The 24,464-nt window shown below is 44.8% G+C and overlaps 1 protein-coding gene across 7 annotated transcripts in view; it reads right to left on the bottom strand.

Annotated features, from left to right (window-relative positions):
* LOC145351748 (teneurin-2-like) overlaps window positions 1-24,464 on the bottom strand; it is a 1,559,410-nt gene that overhangs the window by 162,266 nt on the left and 1,372,680 nt on the right. For all 7 annotated transcript variants that reach the window (XM_080201351.1, XM_080201350.1, XM_080201352.1 and 4 more), the window contains one exon: window positions 7,803-7,919. In XM_080201351.1, the coding sequence (XP_080057477.1) occupies window positions 7,803-7,919 (117 nt within the window). The remainder of the gene's footprint in view (window positions 1-7,802; window positions 7,920-24,464) is intronic.

The raw sequence follows: 24,464 nt of genomic DNA, 5'->3' as shown, positions 1-24,464 counted from the left end.
CCGGCAAGATTTCAGATAGATAACACGCGGATTGAGAAACGCAGCGACAGATAAGCAGAGCATTTCACACTTAACCCTTTCATCTTGGTAGTTGTGATCACACACAATCTCTCAGGATGGCACCATGCTCGCTGTGACTGCTGCCTCCCATCTGTTAGTTACTGGGAATTTATTTTTCTATTCGTCCTGCTAAAATTATAATGGAAGTGCATCATTTAATTCACAAAATGATAAACGGTTGTGACATTTTACTGTCTGAGCAAAAGCTGGCAAGGATAATGTGCTTTGCCTTGTTGAGCTGATCCACAGGAAGTTCCCTGTGCCCAGATAACCAGTGATTGACCAGAGTCTTGGCACTTTCACATGCAGACAAGAACACTCGGTTGTTTAGTTTATTTATTATTGTCACAGCATTAACATTGCAATGAAGTTACTGTGAAAATCCCCCAGTCGTCACATTCCGGCACCTGTTTGGGTCCACTGAGGGAGAATTTAGCATGGCAATGCACCTAACCAGTACGTCTTTCGGATATGGGGAGAACGTGCAGTGACCTAAACTGGGAATTGAACCTGGATCCTTGGCGCTGTGAGGCAGCAATGCTGACCACTACGCCACCGTGCTACCCACATGAAAGAGGGCCACCTGCCACACTACTGACTCAAACCGTATTTTTCCTCACTGATTTAAGACTAATGAACATTTTGCTTTTCATTAACAGCTCAAGCAGAAATTCAGTTGTTGAAAATGGAAAGGAAGATATTCCATTAGCACCATTCACAGGATAACACCTCTGAAATACGAGGCTTGAAAGACAAATTAAGGAACAATGAGGGAATGAAAAGGATAAAACAAATGAAGGAAAAAGATTTAACACTTCAGCGCGATGGCTCTTCATCAGAAATCTACCAGGCCACGGAAATGTTAACCAATGCTGCCTGACCTACTGAGTATTTCCAGCATTTTGTATTTCAGATTTCCAGCATCTGCAGCATTTGACTTTGCAGAGAGCTTTTCATGCTGCTAAGGGCGTAAATTCTCTGTAGCTTGTGCTCAAGATGGTGCTGGAGCAAGGCGGCTTCTTGTGAGCTGACCCCAGAATACCCTCTAATTCCAACTTTTACTCCCATTCTGCGCTCTTAAAATTGAACTTCAACTCTTCGGAACTTTCTAGGAAATGCTCACCCCATCTGTAACTGCAACACTACATTCTGTACCGCAAGAAGCTACAAAGGGTCATGAGTGAAGCCCAGTACTTCACGCAAACCAGCCTCCCATTCATCGAGTCTGTCTACACTTCTCACTGCCTCAGAAAAGCAGCCAGCATAATCGAAAACCCCAGAGACCCCAGATATTCTCTCTTCCACATATCTTCCAAGATCTCACATACCAACCGACTCAAGAACAGCTTCTTCTCTGCTGCCATCAGACTTTTGAATGGACCTACCTCATATTACGTTTATCTTTCTCTGCAGCCTAGCTATTACTGTAATATCACATTCTGCACCCTATCCTTTCCTTCTCCCCATGTACTCTATGAATGGTATGTTTTGTCTGTATAGCGTGCAAGAAACAATACTTTTCACTGAATCCCAATGCATGTGACAATATTAAATCAAATTCCTCTACATTCCATCTTAATAAGCTTTCTTCAGCAGAGCAGAGGTCGCTGGGGAAAGAGGTATGCAACCAAAGATACTTCCAGGATTACACAAGTCGCTTGAATGTGTGCCAGCGTCGTCAGCTCCTGATGGGCAAGGTTGCCTGCATTCCGTGCCAATACCAAAAGAAAACGGCAGGATTTGTTAAGAGCAGCAGGCAGAAAGACCCAGAATTTTTATCGAGTCCTTTTGGCTGCTGCTGTCAACAATCGATACCCTCTGGGGCTGCCACCAGCTGCAGAAGACCTGCAGTCAGTTGCCGCGGGCACCGGAGCAGGTCACGTGCCGCAGTGAAGCAGCTACTGCTGTGTCGACAGCTGTCAGTGACAGTCATTAGCCAACTTCTCCACCAGCCCAAGGTCAAACCTCACCACTGCCCTCAGCATTCGTCTCCAGGAGAGCCCAGAGCAGAATCGACCCTGTCAGCTTCCTGTATGACCCCTGTGTGACATTGCCAATCAACTTTCAGGAACACACTTGAACGAACAAAGAAACACTTGACTTATTGTTTCATTTTCATAGAATCATACAGTGCAGAAGGAGACCATTTGGCCCATTGTACCTCTGCTAGCTCGATGAAAGAGCTAGCTATTAGTCACACTCCCCTGCTTCTTCCTTTTGGCCTTGGAATTGTTTGCCTTTTCAAGTATTTATCCAATTCCCTTTTGGACGTTATGCTTCAATCTGCTTCCAGCATCCTTTCAGACAAAGAATTCCAGATCATAGCAACATTTTCCCCCTTCTCCCTTCTGGTTCTTAAATCAGTGCCCTTTGGTTGCCTCCTGCCGAGAGGTTTCTTCTTTGTATTCATTCATTTATACACTCCTGAAACTAATATCTTATTTCCCTCCATGCATGGTTATCCTCACCTTTTAAGAATGACTGACTCCTTAGCTATAAGCTCATTGACAGATCAGTTATTCTTCATACGGAGAAGAGGAAGTCATTTTGAAGGTTGCTCAGAAATAAAGAATTAAAGAAATCGATGAACAATTTGCACAGGAAAATGAATCAGCGAGCAAGTCAACTGTAACTTCATTCATCTCCATGTGTGGGCTGCCGTAGGGAGTCCAACTGGTTGCAGCCCTCGGGAGATCAGTGGTGCTTTAAATGGCCATCTGAGCCAGGGGATGTTGTGAACAATCGAGAAACAATAGAGGGTTGTGAACGTAGCTCAGTTCAAATCACAAACCAGCCTCCCATCCGTCGATTCCATCTACACTTCCCACTGCTTCGGAAAAGCAGCCAGCATAATCAAGGACCCCACCTACCCCGGATATACCCTCTTCCATCTTCTTCCATCAGGAAAAAGATACAAAAGTCTCATCACGTACCAACCGACTCAAGAACAGCTTCTTCCTTGCTGCCATCAGACTTTTGAATGGACCTACCTCACACTAAGGTGATCTTTCTCTACACCCTAGCTATGACTGTCACATTACATTCTGCACTCTTTCCTATCCATCTCTATGTACAGTTTGCTTTGTCTGTATAGCATGCAAGAAACAATGCCTTTCACTGCATACGAATATATGTGACAATAATAAATCAAATCAAATAAAGTCTGGTGGCAGGATTGAGCCTAAAGTAATTGGGACAAAATCAACACAAACTTGCATCTATTAAGGGTCATTCATGTGGCAAAGCCTCCCAAGATGCTTCACAGCGACGCAGTCTGACTAGAATTGGCATCCAGTTAAAGAAGGAGACATTCAGACAAGTGGATTCCAGGGATGGCGGGACTGATGTACGAGGAGAGATTGACTAGATTAGGATTGTTTTCACTGGAGTTCAGATGAATGAGGGGGGGATCTCATAGGGACTTATAAAATGTTAACAGGATGAGATCACGTAGATGCAGGGAGGATGTTCCTGATGGCAGGGAAGTCCAGAACCAGGCGTCACAGTTTGAGAATTCAGAGTAAACCACTTACGACAAAGATGAGGAGACATTTCTTCACCCAAAGAGTGATGAGCCTGTGGAATTCATTATCACAGGAAGTACTTGATGCCAAATATCAAATGTGTCTGTGGGAGTTTGCGCGTTCTCCCCGTGGTTGCGTGGGTTTCCTCCGGGTGCTCCGGTTTCCTCCCACATCCCAAAGATGCGCTTTTAGGCTGATTGATTGGGTAACAAATTGTCCCTATATTGGACCTCCCTGATCCTCGCACATTAGGCGTAGACTAAAATCATGAATAGGTCACTGAGACAATGGGACGGCGGCGCGGGCTCGTTGGGCCGAAGGGCCTGTTTCCCGTGCTGTGTTCTTCTTTGTTCTTTGTTCTTTGTATTCAAGAGGCAGCTGGGTATAGAATTGGGGTGAATGGGGTCAAAGGTTATGGGGAGAAAACAGGATTAGGCTATTTAGCCATGATCGAGATGAATGGCGGAGCAGGCTCAAAGGGCCAAATGGCCTCCTCCTGCTCCAATCTTCAATGTTTCTATGGATGTTGATTGTAACGGGTGTTTTAAAAGAGGGGAGAGAGGCAGATAACTGTTGGGAGGGAATTCCAGAGCTTTTGGATAAGACAGTTGAATGAATAGCCGCTGAAGGTGGAAATTGGACAAGGGACCAGAGCTAGAAGAAGCAGGGCTGTCCAGGCTGGAGGAGGACACGGAGGGAAGGAAGGTTGTGGTCCTGGAGAGAGAGAAAGTTGAGCATGAGAAGGAGAAATTTGTAACTGCTGGTGTTGCTGGACTGAGGTAGGTCAACGAGCACACAGTTAATCGGTGAAGGGGACTTGGCTTGGGCTTTGACAAGGTCAGCAGATTTCTGGATGAGCTTCAACTTATGCAGAGTGGTGGATGGATAGTGGCCAGGAGAGTACTGAAGTAATCAAGACTGGAAGTGACAATAGTATGAATGAACAATTCCAGCAGCAAATGGGCAGAAATGGGGCCAGAGGTGGGGCTTGGGTAAGAACTGTATGCAATTAAATGAAGGGCAGAGTCCACTGGGCCAGATTTCCACAGGATTGGAAAGGCTCCTTCGACCTTCAAAAAAGTTGGGTGGGCACCGGGTGTGTAAGTCCCTTCCCATTTTCAACAGACTCAAATTTTGTCAACACAGGGAAGAGTGCAAATCACACAGGAGGGAAACCTGATCTCTGAAGGATCATTTCAACTTAGTGCTGAGTTCAAACTGACCCCATTATCGTAGTTGCAAGAGTCTTAGTCCATAGTGCAGCATTACAAACTGATGGAATAATCCTAAGTGATTTTGAAGAGCTGATGAGGTCTGTTTAAATATCATGATCTGAAATTACTAAATTCATTAAATTACCCTTTTCTCATTAAACATGAACATAATAGGCTGAAGCTCTCAGTGAAAGTTAGAAAAAAACCTCTGCTGGACTGATTTGATTGACAAACCATCTTGAATGGATTAGAAGAACAGTAGCATTTTCTCATGCATTTCCCCAAAAGTTGTAGTTTTTGAAACTCAGCCAAGCATTCATAACAACATAGTACAGTGTTATTATGAATGCCTGGCCGAGTTTCAAAAGCTACAACTATCTTAACAAGGGTTCTAAGTTCATTGTTTAATTGACAGTTTAAAGAGAATATTAATGTATTTTGCTTTTATACTAGTTGTTTTTGACGCGGGAACTGAAAAGAAGTTTATTTGCTTTCAGAAGATATTAACCACTTGAGGAGAATAGGTTTCTTGAATTTTTTTTTCACTATCATGGATAGATGTGAGAGCTGTCTAAGATTGCTAGAAGATTTATTTTCATCTCCAGATGGTTCTTGAGGTCTACCCATACTGGTTGACTTTTTATGGAAGTGGCACGCGGGTTTGGGCGGTAGTCGAGGTAGGTGAGGGGGGGGAACCAAAATGGCATAGAGGTGGCAAGTTGTGAGGTACGAGGGTAAGAGGGCCAAACAGCTTCTGAAAACCACAGTGAAAATGACAATGTCCCAGATGCCTAAGGCAGGCCTTCTACCCAGTTGGCTCTGCTCCCATGGCAGCCTAGGATCTGCTTCCAGAGTTGCTAGGCCCGACTCCATTCCTCACTTGATATGGTCCAATGAAGCCCTTTAACTCGAAGTGGGTCTGCCAAGTTGGGAAAATCCCCGACTCAAGATACCCGACTCAGTTGGGAAAACCTTGCCCAGAGTCTCAGCTGTCAACTCTGAGGTACAAAATCTCCTTCCAAAGCTGCCTTCTGTCCTCCATGTAAAAAGAGCAGTGTCAGCGAAACCGAAGGTACGCCATGACTGGCCAAGTCTTGCTGGGGAGGCCGAATAGAATTTTTTAGCCACAAAATCCACCAAGGCAAAGAATAATATTAAATTTAGCTTTCAAGACACCGTTTCTACTTGAATGTCAGTTCCCTGAGATGATTTCCCTAACAAGAGGATACCTAAAAAGATCTAAGTCTCGGGATCGGCTAACCTGCCCAACCAGCAGCAGGGAAGGAAACAACACTGAGGCAAAAGAAGAAAGCTGATGTAAAATGAGACACTCGGAGCAGCCGGAGACAAAGGGTTAAATGCAGCATGAGTCTGAACAGGGTTCCTTGATTTTCTACAACCAAAAACATTTAATTAGGCCTGTTCTTGTGTGGAGTGTAAAATGTTAGAACAGATCGCAGATAATTATATGTTTAATGGAACACAATTTCCGCTCTTTCCTGGCTACACAATCGCCAGCTGCACAAGTAACTGCTTTATTAGAATTTTAACAGAAATATTTAGAACAATTAAAACAAATACATGAATAAATAAGAGGTTGCTGACAATGGAGGCTGTGATGTTTTCAGGCCTGAGCCACAAAATCCTCATTTATTTGTTTTATGTTTTAATTTGTGTTAAGAGGGGGTTGGAGTGTTGTTGGGGGGGGGGGGAGGGGGGTGTGGGGGTGGGGGGCACAACACCAATATGTAGTGAAGCGAAGGTTTGAATGATAGCTCTGGCACCGATGGTGCAGTTCTGATGTAACTAGAGACACAGAAATCAGAAGCAGTAGTCGGCCATTCAGCCCATCGAGTCTGCTCCGCCATTTATTATGATCATGGATGACCAAATTCAATATCCTGAATCCGCCCCCCCCCGCCCCCTTCCCCTCCATATCCCTTGATCCCTTTAACACCAAGAGCTAAATCTAATTTCTTCTCGAAAATCACACATTTTGGCCTCAACTACTTACTGTGGTAGTGAATTCCACAGATTCACCCCTCTCTGGGTGAAGAAATTCCTCCTCACCTCAGTTTTAAAAGGTTTACCTCTCATCTTCAAATTATGGTCCTGAGCTCTGGACTCCCCCATCATTGGGTACATTAACTCTGAATTGACCCTGTCCATCCCTATCAGAACTTCATAAGGCTTTCTGAGATCCCCTCTCACTCTTCTAAAGTCCAACGAATATAATCCTAACCGACTTAATCTCTCCTCATTTGACAGATCTGCCAAACCAGGAATCAGTCTGATAAACCTTCGCTGTGCTCCCTCCATGGAAAGGACATCTTTCCTCAGGTAAGGACACCCAAACTACGCACAATACTCCAGGCGTGACCTCACCGATTCTCTATGCAACTGCAGTGAAGTATCTTTCGGACTGTTCCTTCCCATTGAGAAGCACACATGCTTGCCTTCCACTGCACAAGTGGCAGTGTTGTCCTCTTCACGCTCTTGGGGTGCTGGAAAGAAAAGCTATTGCTTTTCGGTCGCACTGGATGCTTAATCCCCATGTACTCTCCTCACTCTTCCATTTTAACATCGATCGCCGCACTTGCAACCAGTATAAATATTACCAACGTACGAACGCAAAAAAAAAAAGGCTGGGTCGTCGGGCAGCACCAGCCCGAGCTGAAGAAAGAGATTTGTGCCACGGAGCAAACGAGAAAAAGCGCCATATTCAAAAATCAGCAAGCGACCACCAAATCCATCTGCACCTGAGCACACAACAGCAGTGACTGGCAGCAAGGCCTTCACTGCAATTCACCAATTCATGCCTCCAGTTGGAGCATGGCTAAGGTAGAGAGTGTGTGTGTGTGAAGTGGGAATGGGGTGGTGGGGGCGGCATTCAAGGGTAAGGTGATATTACTTTCCTAAAGGGAAATAATCATTTTTCAAAGCTGCGTCTAGGAATTGAGGCATTGCACAGTCACAGTACAACACAGCAAAGATATATTATTACCTCTGCCACCAGATGGTGCTATTGTTACATCATTCGGGCCTCCTGTTCTGACTCCATTTTTAAACATCTGTCCTTCTGCCGGTTGAAGCTGCCAGTTCAGACCAAGGAGGTGCATTGCTTAAGTAGGGAAGGGAGGGAAAAATATTAAAAGTGCTCATTAATATTTGGGTGGTGCTCAAAATATATACCTAATATAGAATCACCGTGCTATTTCAGTAGATTATCAGTCAATAATTACGCTGTGAAAGCCCGCTTCCTGCCCTTGCATTTTGTAACCCTGTTTCTTGCTCACACCGCCTTGAGCTGGAAGATTGGAATTGGGAGCTAAAACTGGGCTGTGCCTGGTCCAGAAGCTTGCACACTGAAAACGTGGCTGGTCACAAAAAAAAATCATAGGATCCCCACAGTGCAGAAGTGGGCCATTCGGCCCATCGAGTCTGCAACGACTCTCCAACAGAGCTTCTTGCCCAGGCCCACCTCCCAGCCCTATAACCCCACCAATCCCCGAAACACTAAGGGCTAATTTATCATGGCCGATCCACCTAACCTGCACATCTTTGAACTGTGGGGAAGAAATTGGAGCGCCTGAAGGAAACCCACGCAGACACAGGGAGTACATGCAAATGCCACACAGTCACCCGAGGCCAGAATTGAACCCGGGTAGGTCCCTGGCACTGTGAGGCAGCAGTGCTAACCACTGTGCCACCGTGGAACCCATATTTCACCCTTCATCAGCAGAAGTGAAAGCCTCAAGATTTTCATCACTGGTTGATAGCTGCAACTGTTGCCAGCCACTACACCCAAACAAGGCACTACAGGTCATGGGGTTGAGCAGGGGTCAGCGGGTTAGCCTTAGACTTTCGTGTGAGACCTAAGACTCGGTCCGGGACATTGCAACAAATGCAGGAATCAGCCAAAGGTGCGATTCAGGACAAGGCAGCAATTGTATAAGAGATTGTTTACGCTTTGTTTAAAAGCGAGAGGCAACCTGAGGTGTTGGGTAAAATAATGGATTCTGATTGTGACAGATTTGGCAAGCAGACTGACGCACGATACACATCCTTGATTTTAATTGCTCCATCTATAGCAACTCATCCGATGGCTGCCTTGGCCCTAAGCTCTGGAATTCCCTTCCTGAACTGCCTCTTTCTTTAAGGCACACACCTGAGGCCTATCTCTTTGACCCAGTGTCTCCCTATGTGGCCAAGTGGCAAATTTTCTACGATAATGGCCCTCTGACATTTTACTATTTAAACGCACGTTGTTTTTGTTGTGGTGAGAATCAGCCTGTGATATAGCACGAAGCAAATATGTGGCATTTTTTGAGGAACTGCAATGTTGGTCAAGCGGGCATGCGGGTGAGGGCTGCACTGAGATTCAAGGGTCGGTGCTTAACGTCACCAGTCGGACGCCGACGTTATTTTCAGCCGAGCGAATAAACACCTTGGTTGCAGCTTCAGGACGGAAATCCACCACAAAGGACACAACAGGCTGGAAGAGGGCCGTCAGGGTAATTTAAAAATAACATATTCTTCTGGGCTCCACAACTTTAGGGCCTTTCTTCTCTGCCCCTTCCCCCACCCCCGTCACTGTCACCGTGATCATCGTCCAAATCTGTGCCCACCCCGACCCCCTGTCCCCCTCCCTCGACAAATGAGAGTTCCTGGGGACAGCCCCCCCTCCCCCAGCTGTGTTTGTCTCGCTCACTCCACCCAGTGGCCTCACTGTCCACACAGAGCGTCTCTGCTCCTCCCCTAAATCACACACAATGCAGCACCATTGACCGTAGAATTCCAGCCATAGGTTTCCCACAGTTTGGGCACTATTAGTTGTGTTAGATGTTCGAACTGGCATCTGGGGCACACAGACAGTTCAGGTCCAAGATGCCACCTTGGTGCCAAACATTTGGAGAGTAGGCAGACCAGAACGTCAATCAGTCTGTAATGTTAATTCAACATCATTTTGGAGCTTAATGCTTCAGTTAACTTTATTTCTTACTCACGTGTTCAGCAGCAGGAGGCACACCCCACCCATTAAAGGGATCATCAGCTACTTCCAAGCCAGCTGGCTGTCACTGCTGTTGTGTAAGTGTTTGGGGCTTTCGAGAGTCTTTTTAAAATAAAGTCAGAGGAGACGGCAGATACTGAAGGGCTTTGTCCTGACTTTGAGGCTGGAATTTTACAGGGTGGTGGTGGCGATTAACTGTTGGGGGGGGGGGGGGGGGGGGGGCGCGGGTAGGGTTCCCCTCCCTTTAAGGAACAACAAACCCTCAAGAGCTGCTAGCCAGTCGGAGGGTCGGCTGCTCTTCAGTCTCAACAGCACCACCGACAGCGGTGGCCACTGCTGGCACTGCACCCAGTCGGGATCAGCAACGTGAAAACTTCCCCGCGATCAAGGTCGGGGGGATGGGGAGTCACCACGGTTAAACCTCTGGTAGCTTGGTGTTGGAGGAGATCGGCAGCTAAACGCAGTTTAGGATTTATTCATTTTAAGAATGTGAATCCCCCAGCTCTACAAGCGACCAATGTGTCAATCATTACCTCTTTATACTCTTGTACAAAATCAATTCAACAGAAGGGTAAATACAAGTGGGTGGCAGTTCCTGGTGGAGCGTAGAAACAGAAACCAAAAGAAACTTAGTGAACTAAGACCCAACTTTTACAGATGCACCATAGAAAGCATTCTTTCTGGTTGTATTGGTATGGTTGGTATGGCTCCTGCTCTGCCCAAGACCGCAAGAAATTACAAAAGGTTGTGAATGTAGCCCAATCCATCACGCAAACCAGCCTCCCATTCATTGACTCTGTCTACACTTCCCACTGTGTATTCCCACTGTGTAAACTGGTTGGACTTTAACCTGGTGTTGTGAGACTTCTTACTGTGTTTACATTTCCCATTGCTTTGGAAAAGCAGCCAGCATAATTAAGGACCCAATGCACTCCGGACATTCTCTCTTCCGCCTTCTTCCGTCGGAAAAAAGATACAAAAGTCTGAGGTCATGTGCCAACTGACTCAAGAACAGCTTCTTCCCTGCTGCCATCAGACTTTTGAATGGACCTACCTTATATTAAGCTATGGCTGTAACACTACATTCTGCACCCTCTCCTTTCCTTCTCTACGTACAGTATGTTTTGTCTGCATAGCGCGCAAGAAACAATACTTTTCACTGTATACTAATACGTGACAATAATAAATCAAACCAAATCAAATCAAAATAGTTCTTTATATGTTGTACAAGGAATTAGCCAATGAATGTCCCCCATTTATATACATTTAAACTTAATTGATACAATTAACAAGAACAGTCAGACTGTAAGAGGCAGGGGAGGGGAAGTGGGGTGGTTGGTGAGAGTGGGAGTACCTTTCTGTGGGGCCACACATTGCCCTCCCTGCCAAGCCTATGGAGAGGCCACCAGTTTTTCTGTCTCTCCACTTGGTGAATGGTGCAAACAAGAGGCCCTTAAGTGCTCACTTAGGGAACTTAATTGATCTTTGAATGAGAGGGCCAACTGCCGTCTTCTCTCCTGCTGATAAAATGCCCAAGGCTCATGCACAACCAACTTCTCCCAGACATGGGTGCAGTGGTAGGTATTCCCCTTGGAATGGCTGCATGACTGGGAGAAGGAACAGAGGCAAAACAAAACAGGACAAGCTGCAAGAGGAGGGAGGGGGCAGATGGAAGAAGAAGTCCTATCCATCCTGGGTATTTCAGAAGCAACTCATCCATCTGGAGCTCTGTAAGGAAAAGCGCTGACTGAAATCTGACATCTGCCAACGCCACAGCTGCAATTTCAGGTTGGAGATGACATTGGGTTTTAAGTGAAGCTGTGAAGCTGGCTGTGGCCATGAACATCGAGCTCCTTCCAGACTGGAGTGAGAGATATTTTTACCATCTCGCAGTTTGTGTCCATTGTTACACAAGGGCGGCCAATAATACTATCCTTTCAAAGAGACCGAGCTTTGTTTTCATTCACACTTGCCCAGAGGGTGGCAGGTAGCCTGTGACTTTGTGAAGATTGCAGGTTTCCTTTGCAGACACCCAATGTTAATTCATAGATGCGCCCCAACTGAAAGGGATTCCACTTCCTGAATGTCTAGCTGATGTACAGCAGCAAATTTGGCAGAACAATGCCTAATATTCTGGCAGGAGCCATGATGCCTTTGTTCTGTGATGATCCACTTCGCCATTTGTGTTTCAGCCACCAAGCATTCTTTCTGGTTATATCTGGTGGTACGGCCCTTGCTCTGAGCAAGATTGCAAGGAAATATAAAGGGTTGTGAACGTAGCCCAGTCTGTCACGCCAACCAACCACCCATCCATCTACACTTCTCACTGCCTCGGAGAAGCAGCCGGCATAATCAAGGACCCCACGAACACCGGACATACTCTCTTCCACCTTCTTCCAGCGGGAAAAAGATACAAAAGTCTGTGGTTATGTACCAATTGACTCAAGAACAGCATCTTCCTTGCTGCCATCAGACCTTTAAATGGTCCTATCACAAATGAAGCTGATCTTCCTCTTCGCCCTTTCTGTAACTACAACACTATATTCTGCATCCTCTCCTTTCCTTCTCCCCTATGTACTCTATGAATGGTATGGTTTGTCTGTATAGCACGCAAGAAACAATACTTTTCAATACATGAGATAATCATAAATCAAATTAAATCAAACCCTGTCAAGGCCCATCAAAATCTTATATGTTTCAATAAGATCACCTCTCGTTCTTCTAAACTTTCATGGGCACAAGTTCAATCTGTCCATTTTTAGTCATAAGAAAATTTTTCCTAGGAATCAGATAAGTGAACCTTCTCTGACCTGCTTTGAACGTAAATATATCGTTTCTTAAGTCGGGAGACCAAAACTGTACTGAATGCTCCAGGTATGGTCTCACCAATATGCTGTACAACTATAGCAAAGCCTGCCTACTTTCATAATCCATTCCCCTTGCAATAAACGATTGTCTTGCAGGGTGATTATGAGACAATCTGTTCATAAGCGGTGGCACTGTGGTGGGGCGGCACAGTAGCAAGCACTGCTGCCTCACAGTGCCAGGGACCCAGATTCAATTCCGGCCTTGGGTCACTGTTGTGTGGAGTTTGCACATTCTTCCTGTATCTGCGTGGGTTTCCTCCGGGTGCTCCAGTTTCCTCCCACAGATTGATTGGCCATGTTAAATTGACCCTAGTGTCAGGGGATCAGCAGGTTAAATATGTGTGGGGTTACGGGAAGAGGGCCTGGATGGGATTGTGGTCGATGCAGAATTAATGGCCTCCTTCTGCACTGTAGGGATTGTTTGATTCATAGAAAGGGAGGGACATTCGACTGTACCACCTGGGCATGGATAGTAGCAATCTTGCTTGACCAGCTGATCGGCAATCACAGTGGTAGACTGGCAGCAGTTGGAGGGAGATTGCTGTCATCCTGAGAGAAGATGGCAGCTTCATGTTCAATGGAGACACTGCACCTCATCGTGGCCTCCTCTGTTGTGCCATTCTGCTGTCTTTCCCAGTGTCGCAGGATGACTTCTAGCTTCTCCTCTCCCCTTTATGTGGAAGTGGTACTGGTTAGCTTTAACTGGTGTGAATCTCTCACAGTTTTGATCTCTGGCTGATGTTCCACGGTGTGCTTAGCACTGCCTGCATGCTTCAATCATGTAAACATGCAAGCTGCATGAAGTTGGCGTGCCACATTCTGCCCACTTTGGAAGTTACAGTCATGGCTTAATCACGCAAACTGATCTATGTATCACTCTGTTGAATTGATCTTTGAGCATCTCTTCTCACAGAACCATACAGCACAGAAGAGGCCCTTCGGCCCATTGAGTATTCACTGATATCTTAGAAACACCTGAACTCCACCTAATCCAATCTGCCAGCACTTGGCCCATAGCCCGTAATGTTTATGACGTGCCAAGTGCTCATTCCAGATACCTTTTAAAGGATGCGAGGCAGCCCGCCTCTACCATCCTCCCAGGCAGTGCATTCCAGATCATCACCGGCTCCTGGGTCAAAAAGGTTTCTCGTCCCATTCCCCCCGAACATCCTACCTCTCACCTTGCACCTATTTCCCTGTGACTGACCCTTCAATTACGGGGAACAGCTGCACCTTATCCACTCTTCCCATGTCTCTCATAATCTTGTACACCCCAATCAGGTTACCCCTCACTCTTCTCCACTCCAACAATAAAACCCAAGCCTCTGCAACCGCTCTTTATAACTTAAATGTTCCATCCCAGGCAGCATCCTGGTGAATCTCCTCTGCACCCCCTCCAATGCAATCACATCCTTCCTGTAATGTAGTGACCAGAACTGCACACAGCACTCTAGTGTGGCCTCACCAAAGTTCCATACAACTCCAACATGACTTCCCTGCTGTTGTAATCTATAAAGGCAAGTGCTCCATATACCATTTTTATCACCCTACTAACATGCCTTTCTGTTTTCAGAGATCTGAGGACAAACACGCCAAGGTCCCTCTGTTCAATAAGTACTTTCTTGTCAAATTACTCCTTCCAACATATATCACCTCATGCTCTTCGGGGCTAAATTCCGTCTACCACTTATCTGCCCATTTGCCCATTCCGTCTATATCTTCTTGCAGCCCAAGACACTTCTCCTCATAAACAACATAGGATATCATCGTCTCCAAAACATTTCTCTTCCCTGCCACTGCCCTTATGTATCCAGGATAAACTCCCACAAAGAAAATGAAGATGGTCAAAAATTGGGGCTTTATTGAACTGGGTCTTGGTGATGAATAGTCAGGTTGTTCATGATACTTGAATCTGTAAGAAGGCAGTGAGAGGTTGGACTGGAGTAGAGTAATGGCACTGCTGTCCTATTCAAACCAGAATTCCAATAGGAATTACTTCCACAAAATATATGGCACAGAGCACAGTGATTTAGCACTGCTGCTAAATTTGATTCCCGGCTTGAGTCACTGTTTATGCAGAGTTTGCACATTATCCCCGTGTCTGCGTGGGTTTCCAATGGGTGCTCTGGTTTCAATCCACGGTCCGAAAGATGTGTTGGTTAGGTGCGTCGGCCATGCTAAATTCTCCCTCGGTGTATCCTAACAGGCGCCGGAGTGTGGCGACTGGAGGATTTTTACAGGAACCTCACTGAGTGTTAATGTGACATTAATAAATAAAATTAAACTACTGGCTCTGTCCAAGACTCAAGACTTTTTTCATTTTAACTTACGAAACAAAATGCTTCTTAATAAAAAAAACAAAATAGCAATTTTCTAATAAAGGAACTATTCACCTTGGATTGGGGACACTGATGGGGCATTCTACGTGGGTTCACACCTCATCTTGTGCAGGCAATTAAAAGGCAAAATTAGTTAAATCTGGAAGTGACAACTGCAAGTACAATTTCAGGACCTCTATATTTACACCTTTCTACTCACAGCACCCAAAGGAAATAATTAACCGATATGTTCAGAATCATGGTGCTCTCTGGCACTCGTTTTGAAGAAGTGCATATTTCACCGGGTAAAATAACCAAACACCATGCTTAAAAATGATTAGTTAGCTCTACTCATAAAAAGTTAATTTGGAAGAAGAGGACGTTTGAGCAGTAATGAATTCCTTGGAGTAAAAGGCTGGATAGTCCATCATTTTGTAATCGCTGTGTCAGAAATGAGGTAATAATTGAAAACACTATGGGTGAGTAATTGTGCCATTTCACAATGTAAATTTTACTTTATGACAGTCTGGAAGCTTTTCACTTCCTGGGGTTTTTTTTTCGCTCCTGTAACCTCAGGCATTCATTTCCAAGAAATCTGTCAAACAGCAACAGCAGCACTTTAACTGCAGGACAAGCATCAGACTCCAACTTGGGGTGATGAACGAGAGATTCTCGCCCAGATGGAGCAATGCCTCAACCCTTCGCTGAAAGCCAGGTCTAGGAGGGTCAAAGTCTTAATTCCCTGGCCCAAGTTTCAACCTCTCCCCAGTTAAGCCCCGGTTTACGCTCCAAGATAAGTGCAATGAACAGGAAGATCGATTAATGATCACTTCACCAGGCAGGTATTTGATGTGTTCTGGGTTGGCAACTAACATGACCCTGTTAAGACTTGTAATATCTTCTGAAAAACCCCTTTGTGGAGGTCTCTGCTCTCGATGGGTCTCAGTTAAAATCTCTGGTTGACCTCCGACCCTGACCAGGATCTATTCAGAACCACTGAATCACAGAATATTACCGTGCAGAATAGGCCCTTTGGCCAATTGAATCTGCACTGATGCATACCCTGACCTGCCCACCTAATTCCACTTGCCAACACTTGGCCTATAGCCTTGAATGTAATGGCGTGCCATGTACTCATCTAGTTACTTTTTAAAGGATGTGAGGCATCCCGCCTCCGACACCCTCCCAGGCAGCGCATTCCAGACCATCACCACCCTATGGGTAAAAAAGATTTTCCTCAAATCCCCCCTAAGCCTCCCACTCCTCATTTTTAACTTGTGTCCCTCGTAACTGATCCTTCAACAAAGGGAAACAGCTGCTTCCTCTCCACCCTGTCCATATCCCTCATAATCTTGAACAACTCAATCAGGTTGCCCCTTAGTCTTCTCTGCTCCAATAAAATCAACCCAAGCCTATCCAGCCTCTCTTCATAACTTAAATATTCCATACCAGGCATCCTGATAAATCTCCTCTGCACCCCCTTCTGTGCGTTCACGTCCTTCCTATATTGTGGCAATGACAACTGCACACAGTACTTCAGCTGTGACCTTACCAAAGTTCTACACAACTCCATCATGACCTCTCTGCTTTTGTAATTTATACCCTGATTGATAAAAGCGAGTGTGCCATATGCCTTTTTCACCACCCTATTCACCTGCCTTTCCGCCTTTAGAGATCTATGGACAAACACGCCAAGGTCTCTTCGTTCTTCGGAACTTCCCAGTGTCGGACTTTTCATAGTAAACTTCCTTGTCAAATTACTCCTTCCAAAGTGCATCACTATTCAAGGGCTGAATGGACAAGATTTCACATGTTCAAATCATATGCCCAACTTATGCAGGCTCAGCGTTCAAGTCCAGCAGTGTAATACATCCATCCATATAATACTTTGTGTTTTTAAGATGTCATAGTTTTATACCAACATTCTGGCCAAAGTCTATCAATCAGGCAACCATAAACCATTGTGATACAACTGATGAGTGAAAGAACCATTTGAAATTGAGTTTGATATCTCAGAGTTCTTGCACTATTTGACTGATTCTAGGTATGTTTCTGAAAGCAGCTCGGCTGAGGATAGACCCTTCTTTTTGTCTCATGTTTCTCGCTGTGAATATGAAGAACAGGGATTATTCTCATGAGGACCCAATTGAGATATCTTGTTGTGGGGAGAGGGAATACGGATTGATAGCTATAGAGTGTGGTCATGAAGATAAGAAGGGGATGTGAGGGTGAGTCAGGGTCAGAGGTTTGGGGTTGGTAGAAAGGCTTGAGATGCATAAGGGGAGGAAGGTCATCTGCACCAGACACCATGAAGCAGGGCAGGCAAGGTTAAGGGCTGAGAACAGTGGGAAAGTGATTTGAGGCTTGGATGGAAAAATGCAGAGTGAATGGTATTAACCAGAGTGGCATGGTGGCACATTGGTTAGCACTGCTGCCTCACAGCCCAGGGACCCAGATTCAATTCCAACCTTGGGTGACTGTGTGAAGTTTGCACACTCTCCCAATGTCTGTATGGGTTCCCTCCAGGTGCTCCGATTTCCTCCCAAAGTCCAAAGATGTGCAAGTCAGCTTTATTGGCCATGCTAAATTGACCCTAGTATCAGGGAATTAGCAGGGTAAATATGTGGGATTGTGGGAATAGGGCCAGGGTGGGATTGTGGTCAGTGTAGACTTGATGGGCCAAATGGCCTCCTTCTGCACTGTAGGGATTCTATGGATTTTATGATTCTATGACAATGACATTCCAAGCAACTGGACAATTGGGTTCTCTACTTGTTGCTATTCATTTGAACAGGAGTGGGTATTTAGCTTCTTCACCCTGTTCTGCTATTCAATGTAAGAAGTCTCACAACACCAGGTTCAAGTCCAACAGGTTTATTTGGTAGCACAAGCCAAACCTTTCAGAGCGCTGTTCCTTCATCAGGTGATGAAGGAGCAGCTCACTGAAAGCTTGTGGCTTGTGCTACCAAATAAACCTGGTGTTGTGACATTTCTCACTGTGCTTATCCCAATCCACCACCGGCATCTCCACATCACTGCTATTCAATGACATGATGGCTGGTGTGGAACCTTGCACAATATTCTATTTAGGAGCATAGCACATCTCCTGGATACATTCTAAAGTTGTGTTTCATGGAAAAATTAATTTGGACAAGAGGCAAAAATTGCAGTATACAATCAAAATTCAGAAGGATAAAAACTCAATGCTTTTCACATGTAATTCATTTAGTACAGTATCAGGTCAGTTCCCTGACCAAAAGGTAATGATCAAAAAAGTTAACGCAGAGTCATTTTTAAATAAGTTGGACAAAACACAAGAGTTTTACATGGGAATGATGACAAGCTGAAGCCGGAATTTGACAGGGCATTTGGAGATGCACTCGGAGGCAGGATTGGCATGGGAAGATGTCAGATGGCGTGCCCACAATCTGCCATTCCATTTTGCCAGGGGCAGGAAAGGTGGCAGGTGGCCTGCCTATCCAGAGTTCATCGAACCATTTCAGTGGCCAATTAATGGCCCCATCCTGCCACTGCTGACATTTTATCAGTGGCTGGGGAAGATTAGGGGGTGGGCATTGCCACATGGGGACATTGCCAGGTAAACCTGGCAGCCTCCCAGCGGGCTTCCAGTCTGAAGGGTGGGAAAGGGAACAGGGTGAAATTCAATCCTCGGCTCTCAACTCCCATCATGGGAGTTACCATGTCCGAAAGACCCCCAGTATATATTTTGACTCGCTAATTCCCAAGGGAGGCTACCTCAAGATGGAGGTATACATTTCCCATACCAAAGCTGCTTTAATTGGATTCTAACCATATTAGGTTGCCAGATGAAAGGTACTGTATCCTCAGCTGCAGTGCATCAAAGGAGCAGGTCTATTTCTCTAGTAACCCAAGAAGATCAGCAAAGTACTTTTTGCCTCCACCTTGCAAATGTGGGAACAAAACTTTTATTTTAACTGTTACATCCCCTATGAGTGACAGAAAGAATCAATGGCTGTCGGCTGGTTCCAATGGTAGTTCAGTTGGCATCTTCAGAACCCCATCTCATTTATGAGTTATTTGAACCCCGAGACTGAATTACTCTCTGTGATTTTTCAGCTGCCATCTTTGTTTGTTCATTTTTAGCTACAAATCTTTGTTATCAACTGTTTCCTGTTCCTTTGCTTTTGGTGATGATGAGAAATGATGACACAGTGAAGGGCAGTCACACACACTGGAGCGTTCAGATGAATTTGACACAACCCCAAAGTGAAGATTATTAATTCTGGCTCAGTATTGAGCTGTCCTGTGTCCTTACTGAGTACTGAAGTCAGAAATTCTGTTATAACACACACTGCTGGGGTTTACAGTGGATATCGGGTGGCACAGTGGTTAGAACTGCTGCCTCACAATGCCAGGGACCTGGGTTCAATTCCAACCTTGAGTGATCACCTTGAGTGAAGTTTGAATGTTCTCCTGTGTCTGCTCCAGTTTCTGCCCACTGTCCAAAGATGTGAGGCTTTGATGGATTGCTTAATTGCCCTTTAGTGTCAGGGGGAATTAGCAGGGTAAATACATGGCGTCACAGGGATAGGGCCTGGATGGGATTGTTGTTGGTGCAGGCTTGATGGGCCAAATGGTCTCCTTCTGCAGTGGAGGGTTTCTATGATACCGGTCGCCACTGATTGTGGTAAGTCTGTTCATTTTCTCCAGCGATGGTGGGGGATTACAAACTGGAATTGATATGTTAGCATATCATGTGATTGCAAATGAAGTGTTCTCGATTTTGATTTCACTGCATGATATGAGCAGTAGCCTACCACACATATTACATGTCGGATACAGGGAAAGGACAGGCATGGATTACCAGCGAATAATTGAATTGAGAGGTTCAGATGGTATGATGATCTGGAACTGTAAAGCTGAATTAGTTTGTTAATCACATTGGATTATTGCCCATTATCCTTTGTCAGGTACTACTGACATTTTAAAATCTTAAATATACATGCGTCTGCCGATATCATCGCCGCTTTTCATCCTCTGCTCTTCTGTAATCAGGCGAAACTCTGAGATCTCAGAATATTAGGTTTAAGCACAAAATAAGATGGGACCTCACAGAACGCTGTGCTCTTTCAGCAGTGACTTGTAATTGCATTCAGCATCCAGGTAAAGTTAACGAGGTTACATTCTTCCATTGCCCTATCTATGGTATAATTTTCTTCAAATAAAATGAATGGGTAAAGCGGCAAATCACAAAAAATGAAACACGAACAAATTGGCTCACAGACAATCGCTGCTATTTGCTTGTTTTGGAGAAATGAGTTTGTATCTAGTTTAACGTCTAATTGCTCGCACAGTTTCATCATTAGGAGTCCCCCAAGTGTTTTAAATTCAAGGAAGTCACTCACATCCAGGGACAAAAGCAACCGTAGACTGATCTCCAGTCTGTACCTCTCACTCCCAGCAACAAACATGCTACCTAGCAACCGGCAGTTGAACATTTTGTCTCCTTGTTGTGTTGGCCATCCTCCCTTCTGTCTGATAGCTGACATGCAGATTCTTCTGAAATTACAGATCGCTTTTCAAACCGTCGGGTTTTTTTTTTGAGGGGGGGGGGAGGGGTGAGATTTTGAGATAAAAGTGTGGTTATTGAACCTTTGTTTTGTGGTATTTATCCAAGCAATTTACAGTCAGCCGACCACCAGCTGTGACTTCAAAAATCAAGTCTAAACCCAGAAGCCTGATGTAATGGAAAAAAAACTCAAATTGTGTTTGAAAAGCTCCTCATTCCCAAGCTTCGTCTTTGCTTTCCTTCTATGGTCGTTCGCTGTAGAAGTCAAGGTCTTGTTCATTTTTAACAATCATACTCTTTTCGTAATAGCTGATGATGTAAACTGGCGTGAGTCAGTGGATATTCAGAACATTACCAGGTACCAGTGAGAGGCATTCAGAGGAGCAGTGTTATTGAGACACAAAAGCAAATACCACATTATTTGCAATCTTACTTAAGTGAGTAATGTTTATATAATGGAATCTTGTTCCTATCCTATTTACTGATTTTTTCTCTTCGGTTGGTCTCTCTCTCTCTCTCTTTTGCAAGATACTGGGCAAAGCAATCTGTTATGAACCCTCTGCTTTAGAGCTAGCTGCTGGGAGTTTAATGAGATTGACACAGGCTAGCTCGCCCTCTCTGGGAATTTGCCTTTCCACCTTCCCGACCAAAGAGAGTGGAGGCGATCTGCAGGGTTTACGCAGCGGGAAGCTGCCCTCTGGAAGGGCGGCAAGAACAGATTCAATTGCGACGTCCAACAGAAAAATGGATAAATACTTAAAGGTGATGCAAATCTGCCGGGCTGTGCGGGAAAGAGGGAGGGAGTGAGAAAAATTGGATGGCTCTTTCAGAGAGCTAGCACCCACACAATGGGCTGAATGGGCTGTATAATTTTATGAATTTTGCCGGACTTCTGAAGGTTATTGGGCTATCCATAAGTAGATAGCTGGTAAAGCCTGCAACGGGCAATAAATTGCTCAATAACCTTTTCACAGAATGGAACATACTTCTGTATTGATTTAAAACTAAGATTATTTCTGGGGCCCAACACTGTGGAAAATGGGGAGTAATTTTTCACAAGGTGGCAGAGATAAGCACTGTTGGAAGGTAATGGTGAGATGATATTCCAATACTGCACATTAATGAAACACAGCAAGAGGCAGTGCTAAAATCACAACTAAACTGTGCTGGATAGAGGACTCCTGCTGTGGTAAAGGTTTAGATGGTAATACTTTAAAAATTGTTTTGCATAAATGTTATTTGTAGCCTGTAGCACTGATAAGCTGTAGGGGTGTCATAATCCTGCAGCCCAGTTCGAACACTTACAGGGGCATCTTCATTGCGGTGTCAGCAACCAAAGGGCCCAGTTGTTGCATTGACTATTTTAAGCTCAGATGTTGGCTTTCAACAACCAGCCAAGAGCTGGTTTCACAGCTATGGGGTGGGACTTTCCAGTCATGCCCACTCTGTGATTGGAAATTCCTGCCCGAGGTCAACAGACATTTAAAATGGTTTGTCAAATTTTCTGTCCCACCCACAATGATTCCTATGGTGGGCAAGACCAGGAGATTTACTCCATAGAGTAACAGAATGGCTGTAGGACAGAAGGAGGCCATTTGATCCGTCATGTCCCTGCCAGCTCTCTGCAAGAGCAATAAACCTAGTCCTATTGCTTGTCTCCAGTAGTTCCGCAATGTTTCTCTCTTCCAATAATTCTCTTTTGAAAGCTTTGAGGGAATCTGCCTCTATCAGCGCACTCTCAGGCAGTGCTGGATACTCATAGAAACCCTATAGTACAGAAAGAGGCCATTCAGCCCATCAAGATCTATACCAACCATAATCTCACCCAGGCCCATATATCTCTACACATTTATGCACTAATCCCTCTAACCTCCGCCTCTCAGGACACAAAGGGCAATTTTTTAGCATGGCCAATCAACCTAACCCGCATATCTTTGGATAGGGGGAGGAAACCAGAGCACCGGTGGAAACCCACACTGACATGAGGAGAATGTGCAAACTCCACACAGACAGTGACCCAGGCTAGGATTCGAACCCAGGTCCCTGGAGCTATGAAGCAGCAGTGCTAACCGCTGTGCTACCGTGCCGATTCTGAATCACATGTTGCTTATGTCACTGTCGCCTCTTTTGTCAATCGCCTTAAATTGGTGTCCACTGGTTCTCAACCCATCCCTCAAAAGGAACTGTTGTCCCCTGGAATAGTCTGTCCACACCCCTTATTGATGTTGAACATCTCAATCAAATCTCCTCTCAACCTTCTACTCTCCAAGAAGAACAGCCCCAACTTCTCCAATCTAACCACATAACTGCAGTTCCTCATCCCTGGAATCATGCTTGCAAATATTTTCCACAGCCTGTCTTCACATCCTGCCAGACTGTAAGAGGTAGGGACAGTGCGGTCAGGCTCAGTTCCTGGAACAATGGGAAACAGCTTGCTCATTAAATTCCACTGCAGTGATGGCCTTGTAGCACATGTATATTGAGATGGAGCTTAATATCTGAGGATCTACAAGGTGCTTTTCCCATTGGACCTTTTTAAAGATCCAAAGAGCCTTCCCAATTCTGTGGAAATCTGGCCTTATGGAATTCATCCTTCATTTAATTGCACGCAGTCCTTATCCAAGCACCACGCTGGCGACATGGTGGCACAGTGGTTAGCACAGTTGACTCACAGTGCCAGGGACCCCGGTTCAATTCTGACCACGGGTCACTATCTGCGTGGAATCTGCATGCTCTCCTCATGTCGGCGTTGGTTTCTCCGGGTGCTCCGGTTTCCTCCCAATTCTAAAGATGTGTGGGTTAGGTTGATTGGCTGTGCTAACATTGCCGTTTAGCATCAGGGGATTAGCAGGGTAAATATGTGAGGTTACGAGGATAGGGCCAGGGTGGGATTGTTATCGGTGCAGACTCATTGGGCCAAATGGCCTCTTGCTGCACTATATAGATCCTGTGAGTTTATACAATGATACAAGCTTTATTTATCTTCAACTGTACAAAAACATAAATTCCAATGCCTCTCACTAATGGCCATCTTATTCTTTGAAAAGAAAACTCCTAACTGGTCCAGAGCTCCATGATCCTTTATAATTAGTCCTCCATTGTGCTATCTACACAGCTATAAATAATGATATGAATGCATTTGTTTAAAAAATAATAAAACATAAACAGGCAGGAGCAATTAACTTAATTTCTTTTAATATTTCTTATGAGGTTTGTTAATGATCTACAATTTTTTTTCTGTTTTCCTAAGTACCTCAGACCTTATTACTTCCCTGTGTCAAATAATAATAAAATTAACTGGGTGGGAACTAATTGGGCCCCAGGTCCTTCACAACAGTGCTAAGGAAAAAAAAACAGGAAAATGGAGAGAAATGACATTCTGTGGAAAACTGTGCCAAATCATTAAAGTAATTTCCCCAGCCTGACACACTAATGGCAAATATTTTAAATACTGACAGTTAATGAATCCTTTTATAACAACCAGAATCTTCAACACATACATATGGCTTATTGATTGTCTTAGGTTCAGTTTTAATCACTAAATGTCCTCAGATTTTGGATTCTCTTTCATCGGTTGAAACACTTCATTGCAACTTTACCATTGCCGACGAATTATGTTTCTCCTGTCCAAGCATCAGACTGTTTCTGAGAGGATTTCCCCTCCATCTGCTGAGCACGCTTTGCAAAAAGAACTTCTTGACAATGGGCTGAAATTATCTGCTGATCTGGAAATCCTGCCATTGTGATCATAAGACATAGGAATAAAGTAAGATCACTCGGCCCATCGAGTCTGCTCTGCAATTCAATCTTGGCTGATTTTTTTTCTCATCCCCATTCTCTTGTCTTTACCCCATAACTCCTGATCCCCTTATTAATCAAGAACCTATCTATCTCTGTCTTAAAGACACTCAATGATCTG

This window comes from Carcharhinus amblyrhynchos, chromosome 13 (assembly GCF_965287045.1).
Source record: "Carcharhinus amblyrhynchos chromosome 13, sCarAmb.v2.hapA, whole genome shotgun sequence".
NCBI lineage: Eukaryota > Metazoa > Chordata > Chondrichthyes > Carcharhiniformes > Carcharhinidae > Carcharhinus > Carcharhinus amblyrhynchos.
The sequence above is the reverse complement of the archived record's forward strand: the minus strand, read 5'-3'. Positions and strand labels throughout refer to the sequence as shown.